Source organism: Lontra canadensis, unplaced genomic scaffold, assembly GCF_010015895.1.
Source record: "Lontra canadensis isolate GAN:19392208 unplaced genomic scaffold, GSC_riverotter_1.0 scaffold14, whole genome shotgun sequence".
Classification (NCBI taxonomy): domain Eukaryota; kingdom Metazoa; phylum Chordata; class Mammalia; order Carnivora; family Mustelidae; genus Lontra; species Lontra canadensis.
In genome coordinates this window covers 25,872,040-25,882,743 of record NW_022631008.1, presented here as the reverse complement: position 1 = coordinate 25,882,743, position 10,704 = coordinate 25,872,040, and the positions used below count along the sequence as shown (strand labels likewise).

The window sequence follows — 10,704 nt, the reverse complement described above, 5'->3', positions numbered from 1 at the left end:
GGGGGGGGGGGGGGGGGGGGGGGGGGGGGGGGGAGTTGCTCACATTAATTTTGTAGGAAAATGTCGCCATCTTGTGGAATTTTAGTCTCCAAGTGTGACTCAAGAATAATCTGTAATTCAGCCACTTTGTATAGAGATTTAGTTTCCATACTTTCCAGTTCCTCAGAGGCCTCCCTTCCACTCCTGGTCCTGGTCCTCGCTCCAGAATCCTGGCTCTCTTCCTGTTCACTGGCTCCTTCTCCGGTGCCTCAGTCTCTTTGACTGAATTGTGAGTAGCCACCGAAAGGTAAAAGCCAGAAAGAGCCAGGACAGGGAGCCAGACTGTAAATGAGCAGAATCGTGAGGGACCACATCCAGGTGAATAGTTAATACAGATAAATACCCTAAGTACTAAGGGGAAGCCAAAGTCAGAGTTCAAATGAGGTTAAAACAAGGTTCAGGACCAAGCACCAGGCCAAGACCATCCTTGAGGCCTTCTAGGGAGAAGGTGAAGTATATAAGCCCAAAGGTCTATATGCAGAGAGCACTTTGGGATGAAACGGAAAGCAAAGGTGTGTATGGGGTGTACAGGTTGGGGACTGAGGTTTTTTTTTTTAAAGCTTTTACTTAAATTCCAGTTAGTTAACATACAGTGTAATATTCGTTTTAAGTGTACAATATAGTGATTGGACCCTTGCATAAAACACCCAGTGCTCATGGCAAGTGCGCTCCTTAATCCTCATCACCTGTTTCACACATTCCCGACCACCGCCCCCTTCCCCGACCCCGATTCATCTCCCTTGGATTGAGTTTCAAGGTTTGAAAAACAAATGGTTTGGAATAGTGTCTCCAAAAATCCACATTTAGAAGGCAACCAGGTATAGTAAGGGAATCTACCGTCTGCTTAACGTGCATCCATTGGGAAGCCCTAGAACTCGGACAGTCTTGGTCTTCTCCTCTTTCCATTTCTTCCTATCTCATTTCTTCCCTAGTTGTAAGCATTCTGAGTATAATCTCCATCACCCTCCTGGCATAAACTTCCACAAACCAGCCTTGCCCTTCCCTTCCCCTGCTGACGGAAAGTTACTAGAGCGCTTACCCCAAATCTAGTCCTATTTCTATGAGACCGTGAATTTTGTTTTCTGTTTGTCTTCTTTATTTTCTCTTTTCCCTTTCCAGCCATCTCTGAGACTGTTTGAATGTACTTTAGAAATCCATTTTATTTATCTATTGGCTTTTAAGTTTATACCTCTATGTACTGTTTTATAGTGGTTGCTCTATACACACTCAGCTTTTCCCACTCTACTTTGAGTCAATATCATTCCATGTAATTAATAGAAGCCTGTGACTCTAGAAGTCCATTTACATCCAACCCTGCTCCCCTAACACCCTTTATGCTCTAGTTACTTGTTTTAGAGCCAAATTTATTATAAACTCCATAAGAAAAAAATTGCAGTTTTTGTTTTAAACAGTCACATGTATCTTAAAATTTTTAAGAGGAAAAATAAGTCCTTTACATTTATCCAGATACTTAGCATTTCTGTAGCTCTTCATTCTGTGGTTGTGGGGAACCAGAGGGATGAGAAGAATATGGTCATTTGAATTGTTTTCTTGTATAATTTTTCTCAACTGTTTTCATGATTTTCTCTGTATCTTTGCTTTTCAATAGTTTATGACATGCCTGCATGTCATTTTGTTCATTTTATCTAGTTTGGGTTTCACTAAGCTTCTTTAATCTGTAAATGTATGTCTTTTGCTAAATTGGGAGAACTTTGGACATTATTTCTTCAAATATCTTTTCTGCTCTGTTTGCTCTCTGTCTCCTTCTGAAAATCAATTCCACATAGATCATTCACTATCGTTGCACATGATCTTGGGGCTATTAACTTTTTCAGTCTTTTTCTCTCTCTTCTTTAACTTTGATAATTTCCTTTGATTTATTTTCAAATTCACTGGTCCTTCCCTCTGTCATCTCCAGTCTATTAAACCCATCTGTTATCTTATAATTTCAAATACTATATTTTTTTGTTCTAAAATTTCCATTTGATTTGTTTTTGTATTTTTTATTTCCCTCCTGGAATTTCCTATCTTTTGATGTATTTTCCTTTTCCTCATTAGTCATAGAGATAACAACTGCTTTAAAGTTCTTGTTTGGTAACTCTGATACCCAGAGTGGGTATTTAATAATATCTTTTCTTATGAGAATGGGTTATGTCTCATGATCCTTTATATTTTGAGTAATTTTGGATTGTATCCTAAAATTATGAATGTTATGTTCTGGAGATTCTGAATTCTGTTATATACCTCCGGAGAAGGCTGGTGTTTTTGTTTTAGCAGGCAATTTACTTGGTAAGACTAAACCTGCAAAGTCTGTCATGCGGGCAATGGTGGCAGTTCAATTGATACTGTTCTCAAACAGCCCATATGTGCCTGATTCAGAGACACGGACAGTCTTTACAAACTAAACATGTTGTTTCCTTATCTGGTTCTCTCAAATCTGAAGTTTACGCTCACTCTCCAGTGCCCTGGTTGTGTCTCCTTCCCCTGGTTGCCCCAGCTGGAAAGACACCAAGCTCCCTATCAGAGTTTTAATCACCCTATGCCAGCACCACTGTAACAGAGGCTGCCCTCTGAGCAAATGCACAAAATTAAAGAACTCATCCTAAACCAAATGCTCCCTTCTAATTTTTACTGTTTCCAAAATCTGCCTTTGTTTACTCTTGAGCCCCTTAAATGAGTGAGATAAAGTGTGTGTGTGTGTGTGTGTGTGTGTGTGTGTTTGCAGGGGAGGTGTACTGTTCATGGTTTATGATGGTTATCTATTAGAGACTAAATTAACTTCTTCCTTCATACTGGAGGCAGGTCTCTGAGACCTAGAATTTTAGAATATATATCAACTAACATAAGGCCTAAAAAGTGTAATACATCAGAAAAAGAAAAAAGCAACACTGTTTCAAAAGATCAAATTGCCATTTATGAAAAAATAAAAACTTTTTTCCTAAGAAGAATTAGCTGTGGATATTTTTAGGATATTAACCTTTAAAAAATTCAACACTGTATTTAAGGAACTAGCAAAAGAAATATAATAAGAAAAAAAAACCATACATGTTGAAAAGTTCTGTAAGGATAGAACTCCTTATGTGCGTATAATTTGATTACCTAGAAAGTCCAGGAAAGTTAATTGCACAAAAATTATTTAAGGTGGCCACCACAGCTCTTTATTAACAATGACATTTGCCCCCATGAAGAAGAAAAGGAAAATAATTTCTAAAGTAATTAAATAATCCATCTTGAAGATGATAGGTGCCACGGAATGTTGGTTGGTACCTCCCATCATTTGGAACAAGATCTATCCTGCCTGTCTCGTCTCATTCTCATAGCTCATTCAAATGGAAGCACAATACAACCTGCCTGCTCACATACCCAGAGCTTGCAGACCAATTAACCAACTTGGTCCCCCATTCATAAAAATGAATGAAAAACCAAGGATTACCATATACTTGAGAAAGATTATCAATACCAAGGAGCAACAAGATGAGCAAACAAAACAATTGAGCCTAAAATGAATAGGCAGTTCAGAAAACCTTACTAAACATTAAAAAAAAATTCAATCTTTCTCAGAAAATTCAAGAACTTTTATCCAGAAAACAAAAACAGGATGTTTTGAAAAATCAGAGAGAAAAAAGAGTTCATAGAAGCTAAAATATATAATGTAAATTAGTTAAAAATTGAATAAAAAGATTAGAAAAGTCAAAGTTTCTCAAATATAGAACAAAAATATAAGAGATAGAAAACATGAAAGAAAAAACTGGTGATATGTGGCGGCAATCCAGGAGGATCAACATCCAATATGCATTCCAAAAAAAAAAAAAAAATGAAAGGAGAAAAAATAAAGGAGGAAATAATCTTTAAAATATTGAAAGGAATGTTCAAAATATTGAAGAAAGCAGAGGATCTTCAAGTTCAAAGAGCTCAATGAATACTGACTAGAACAAATTAAAAGAGATGTACATTAGCTACTTCCTCATGAAATTTTTTTTAAAGATTTTATTTTTATTTATTTATTTGACAGAGATCACAAGTAGGCATAGAGGCAGGTGGAGAGAGAGAGAGAGAGAGAGAGGAGGAAGCAGGCTCCCCGCTAAGCAGAGAGCCCAAGGCGGGGCTCGATCCCAGGACCTGGGATCATGACCCGAGCAGAAGGCAGAGGCTTTTAACCCACTGAGCCACCCAGGCGCCCCTCCTTATGAAATTTAAGATGCTCATTATAAGAGATTTTAAGCATTTCTAAAATGAAGAAAAGATACCTACAAAGGAATGTGGATAAGATTTGCTTTTCGACTTCCATGGCTGTAGTGAGAGGCGCCCTGTCCACCCACCTGCGATGGATGGTCCTGTGGAACCGCTCCAGCTTCCTGATGGAGAGGAACAAGCAGACACACAGCGCCCAGCCCAATAACCTGAAGGTTCACAACTCCTTCCACCAAACGGGCTGCTTCACTGCAAGCCTGTGGGTGTGAAGCCAACTGCCCACTGCAAAAAGCTGACGTTGGTGGTCAGGAAGCAGAGATCTGGCCAGTGAAAATGCACCACCTCCTACCTGTGGACCACCATTAGCTAGAATGTGTGGGCCACCATCAGCAGCATCAGGCACGTGCCGCAAGAACCAAGTACCACCCCAACCTGCACATGGCTGCCATTTGCAGAGCCGGTGCCATCCTGAGCACCAGAAGCCTGTGAAGGGGAAGAGGAAGCCAGTGCCCCACCAAGAACTCGTGAGCCCCCCACCTCGACAGCAGTGAAGGTATCAGCCACGGGGGAGGTGAGGGGAAGAAGAAGAAAAACCAGACTCTTGATTATGAGAACAAACTGATGGTTACCAGCTTTGGAGGTGGGTGGGGGGAGTGGGCTAATCAGATAATGGGGACTAAGGAGCACACCTGTGTTGAGCACCAGGTGATACATGGAATTGTTGAATCACTGTATTGTACACCGGAACCTCATATAACCTATGTAAATGAACTGGAATCAAGATAAAAACTCTAAATAAACAAACGCAACTTTATCACAGCCATAGGCATAAGAAATATTTAATATCTTGTTTATGTATTTACTATGAGATCAGTATGGTGTCAGAGTCTTGAAAGGATTAAATTTCTGGGTGCCAGATATTTAACGTTTTACTGTGTCACTAAAGGAATGTTGCCATGCCATACCAACCAATAGCCAGTGACACAGAATATTCCAAAGGATTAGTTAGCAGAGTTATTGTTGCGTATTTTATATATGTAGTAAAAGAGAACATGTCTTTCCTTAGGTTAGCAAAGAAGATGAAGATTTCAGTGAAGAAGAGCCTGAAGAAGATGAAGATGATATTGAGAACATCCTGGAAGATGAATTTCCAAAAGACGAGGAAGTAATGAGTGAGGAAGACGAAGAACAGGAGATCGAGGCACTTGAGCGCCTGCGAGGCGAACTGGGGGAAAAATTTGAAGCAGATATGAGTAATTTACAAGCAATCCAGGTTATTACTCTTCCTTCACTGTTCACGATTCAAAATGTAACATTTGAGAATGGAACAAATATTTAGTTTATGTCTTGGTTTCTTTTTAACATTTCGAAAGAAATGTGTGTTTTTAGGGTGTGCTTCCCTTTTGCCAGCATCCTTTGCAATTATGAAAACAAATTAATAAATCAAGGGCAACATGGAAGCCACATAGAGTCAAAAGTTTTAGCTGCCGGGGACCTGGGTGGCTCAATCATTAAGCGTCTGCCTTCAGCTCAGATCATGATCCCAGGGTCCTGGGATCGAGCTCCGCATCAGGCTGCCTCCTCAGCCTGCTTCTCCCTCTCCCACTCCCCCTGCTTGTGTTCCCTCTCTCTCTCTGTCAAATAAATAAATAAAATCTTAAAAAAAAAAAAAAGTTTTAGCTGCCAATATGCAGCCACTTAGAAACTGAAAAGTATTTGTTTGTTTGTTTTTTTCACCAAAGCTTTCTGTCACCAGCAACGTCTATGTGCTGTGACTGGACTTCGTCCCATTAAAAATATTTGATTTTATTACTTTTTTTCATCAGGATGAATTTGAGAAGCTTTTGATACCAATAATTCTCATCAATGGAGCTCGGAAAATCCACATTGTACAATATAATATGAATATGAAACTGCAACCACTGGTGGAGAATCGTGAGAGCATTTTTGAAAAATGTTATCCGATAACATCACACCTTGCCCAGAAAATGCTCAGCTATACCTATAAGTATATAAGCGCGTTTGGCTACTGGGACCCTGTAAAGGTAATGCAGCAAATGCGCCTAAAAGCCATGTTCTTTCTTTTAATTTTTTAAGTATGTCTAAGAAGAAGATGACAGAGGATAATTTCAAAAGCATTATACAGTACTCTTACCTTGCTATAAAAATATGTGATTGTTTTATCTTTCTGAAGTATGGAACGTAATCAAAGGGTTTAATTTATTCTATCTACTTCTGTAGAGATAACACAATTCCAACTTGATTTTAACTTTGTAGCTGAAGATGGGTAGTAGAAATATTTTCAAATTACACATCTAAAGGGCTGAGCCCTGGTACTAATTTGCCACCTAATTTTAGGTAAGTCATTTAATCTCTTTGATTCTTTACTGGACCCAGGGTCTCAGACCCTGTACAAAGACCTAGTTCTAAGACCCTGCTTGGTTCCTTACCTTTAAGATGAAACAATCATGCCACCAGGCCACTGTGATCAAATACATGATTATAAAGTCCTCTGGAAAGTGTGAGACACAACACAAAATGTGGCATTGATGTTCATAACAAGCATTTCTAAGGACCATATTTTTATGCAATGTGGACAAACAGATTTAATCCAGGTAGAATTCAGTAATCTCGAACGTGGGATGATTTTCAACGAATCTCAACCAAGAATATGCTAGTCACTGATCTAGTCCCTGGGAATACTGTAGTGAACAAAACGGACAATGTTTCTTTTGTCTTCCAGTTTATATTCTAGTTGGATTGTGAGGGAGGATAGGCAATAAATAAGTAAACAAACAAATATGTTCTTGAGAGATAATATTAAGTGGTATAAGGACAATCAAAAAACGTCATGTGATAGTGACCCCATGTAACTTTTTATTTCCATCGATGATATAGCACAGTGCAAAAGATTATGGCCTCTGGAGCCAGACTGCCTAGGTTCAAAACCACTACTTATTAGATGAATGACCTTGGACAAAATTACTTAACCTCTCAGAGTCATTTCATTTGCATAATGGGAATAAGAAGAGTCCCTACCTTACAATATTGTTACAATGATTAATTGAGTTAATTATTGTAAAGTGCTTACAACAGTGTTTGGCTTTTTGCAAGTGCTCAGTAAAACTTACAGCTGTTATTAATATGTATTACTGGTATTGGTCATGGATAAAAAGTATTTTGGAAGATGGGATCCAAAATGGAGCCTTGTGCATTTACTTGAAACCTCCTTCCTGGTTGATATTGACACAATCAATTTCAGTTCTACTTAATTGTGCCATCTTCTTTATCTTAGCCGTAGGATGTCAAGAGAAACATTTTCAAATAGCATGCTGGAATATAGTGCCCTCCATAGAGAATTAGATAGAGTTAAGCATGTATTAGAATCACCTAGAAAGCTTTTGAAAGATAGTCATGCCCTTCTCTCTGAGACAAGAAAGAAAGGGGAGGAAGCAGACAAAGTCAGAACCGTATTTAGGGAGAAAGGACTTATGTCCAAACATAACAGGACCACACAAAAATGCCTTGTGGAGAAAGGAGCGCCTGGTCGTAAGAAGGGTTTAAGCATTTAAATAAGCATTTTTCAGGGCTTTTTGAATCTTTCTGGGTTTCTGACAGGTTTTTTTTTTTTTTAAAGATTTTATTTATTTGGAGAGAGTGAGAGAGAGAGCATGAGTGGTGGGGAGGGGCAGAGAGAGGGAGAAACAGAGCCTCACACCCTCCAGCTCAGGAGGGAGCCTGATGTGGGTCTTGATCTCAGGACCCTGAGATCATGACCTGAACTAAAGTCAGCCCCTTAACTAACTGAGCCAAGTTCAATATTTCTGATTTGATGACACTATGTGTAGTCTGACCTACAGAGGAGAAAGGATACATGCTAGGTATTTTGAGTAACAACAGAAACTACCGTAAGGACTCTCAGTTTGAGAATTTGAAATGGAATCATTAGACTTTCAGCTTTTTTTTGTTTTAACCAAATACGAGACACACAGCAGACATGCCCATGCCACCCCTGTGTTTCTTCTTATACCTAGCATTTACTCCAGCCCAAAAATGTTGATGTAGACAATACCATTGACCTGTGACAACTGTCTTGGTGTAGCTCTGGTAAAGGAGCGATGTTGAAACATACTGCTTCACACCTCCTTTGTCAAGTATGGGCTGATACTTGGCCATCTGATGCTCTAAAAAAAAAAAAAAAAAAAAAAAAAGATATCCAAACCTAAGATCAATCAATGACCCAGTTCTCATCTTGACCTAATGCAAATATGTGAGACTATTCCTCCCACTCCATTCCACACCTAGACCTTAAACAGCCTTTTAAGTCTTTTTCCCCTTTTTCACTGCTCTTGATGTTTACGTGAGTGGGATTTGCCTATGTAAAATGTGGATAAGAAGCCTGTGGGATCTGTCCTACCAGTATTCCCCTAAAGATAACCCAGGACCCCTCCTGTAGTAGTGTACTCGGGCTGCCAGAACAAAGGACCACAGATACGGTGGTTCAAACAACAGAAATTTATTTTCTCACAGTTCTAAGGCTGGAAATCCAAGATCTAGGTGTCAGCAGGGACGTTTTTCTGGTGAGACCTCTCTTCCAGGCTTGCAGACGATCACCTTCTCACTATGTCCACACATGACCTTTCCTCCATGCTTAGGCACGCCTGGTGTCTCTTCCTCTTCCTACGAGGACACCAGTCTTACTGGATAGGATAGTCTTACTCTTATGGATCTCAACCTTAATTACCTCTTTAAGGGCCCTATCTCCAAACACAGTCACTTTGGGGATTAGGGCTTCAACCTATGGAGTAGGTTGAATCTATGGGATAGTATTTCCATCGATACCACCACCTCAGGAATGGACCTGTTTGTGAGGATAAATTGGTCCATGAATATACGCAAACAACTTTCCAGTCCTTGGCAAAAACACACTAAGTACATTATAAAGGAAGTAGGAGAACTATAATTGTCATAAGCTGAAAGCTAGTTGAGATTTCATCAACTGCACGTGGGTATAAAATAGTTTATTCTTTATGTAGAAAGAATAAGTAAAGTATTTAATAATAATACTTGGTTATAGTTAGTTTTCTTATGTAGTGTAAGAAAGATTTTATTTTACAAATTTGTTCAAATGTATTTGGGGAAAATGCTGAATTTAACTTAAACCTGAATTTAATTCAATTGTGTACATACTGCAGCTAAGTGAAGGAGAGACCATCAAACCAGTTGAAACTTCAGAGAATCCAGTCCATGCTGTAATCCATCATCAGTATATTTATTTTTTATCTAGTAAGGAAACTAAAGAAAAATTTATGAAGAACCCAATCAAATATATCCGCCAACCCAAACCTAAGCCTACTGTGCCCATTAGGATTATGATTCTGGGACCTCCAAAATCTGGGAAAACTACAGGTAAGGGTGTGTTTTTGCCTCTGTTTTTGTTGTTGTTTTAATCCCAATGTAGTTATTGTACAGTGTTATATTCACTTCAAGTGTACAATACAGTGATTCAGCAATTCCATGCATTACTCAGTGCTCAGCAAGATAAATGTACTCTTAGTCCCCTTCACCTGTTTCACCTGTCCCCCCACCAACCTTTCCTCTGGAAGCCATCTGTTCTCTATACTTAAGAGTGTGTTTTTTAGCTTATGTCTTTTTTTCTTTTTTCTTTTGTTTGTTTGTTTTGTTTCTTAAATTCCACAGATGAGTGAAATCATGTAGTATTTGTCTTTTTCTGACTGGCTTACTTTGCTTAGCATTATACTTTGCAGATCCATCCATGTTGTTACAAATGGCAAGATGTTGTCCCTTTTTATGACTGGGTAATATTCCTGTGTGTGTGTGTGTGTGTGTGTGTGTGTGTGTGTGTGTGTGTGTGTGTACCACCTCTTCTTTAACCATTCATCTATCAATCGCTTCTCAGGCTTTTGGCTAAGATCAAGTGTATCCATTCATCTATCAATGAATACTTAGGCTGCTTCCATAACATAGCTATTGTAAATAATGCTGCAATAAACATAGGGGTGCATATATCCTTTTGAATTAGAGTTTTTGTATTTTGGGGATAAAGATTCATGAGTGCAATTCCTGGATCATGGGTAGTTCTATTTTTAATATTTTGAGGAACCTCCATACTGTCTTCCACAGTGGCTGCACCAGTTTACATTCCCACCAATAGAGCACAAGCATTCCCATTTCTCCACATTCTTGCCAACACTTGTCTCTTGTGTCTATTTTAACCATTCTGACTGGTGTAAGGTAATATCCCATTGTGATCTTTGACTTGCATTTCTCTGATGATAAGTAATGTTAAGCATCTTTTCATGTGTCTTTTGGTCATTTTTACGTCTTCTTTGGAGAAATATTGGTTCATGTTTCCTGCCCATTTCTTAATTGGATTATTTGTTTTTTGAGTTTGGAATTGTATACGTTCTTTATATAATTTGTATCCAATTCTATAATTTATATCCTTTAGTG

At 38.7% G+C, this 10,704-nt stretch overlaps 1 protein-coding gene across 3 annotated transcripts in view; it reads left to right on the top strand.

Moving 5' to 3' along the window:
- The window catches only part of AK9 (adenylate kinase 9), a 118,134-nt gene that overhangs the window by 89,925 nt on the left and 17,505 nt on the right, over positions 1-10,704 (top strand). For all 3 annotated transcript variants that reach the window (XM_032858301.1, XM_032858298.1, XM_032858299.1), the window contains exons 29-31: positions 5,297-5,503; positions 6,057-6,275; positions 9,426-9,639. In XM_032858301.1, the coding sequence (XP_032714192.1) occupies positions 5,297-5,503; positions 6,057-6,275; positions 9,426-9,639 (640 nt within the window). The remainder of the gene's footprint in view (positions 1-5,296; positions 5,504-6,056; positions 6,276-9,425; positions 9,640-10,704) is intronic.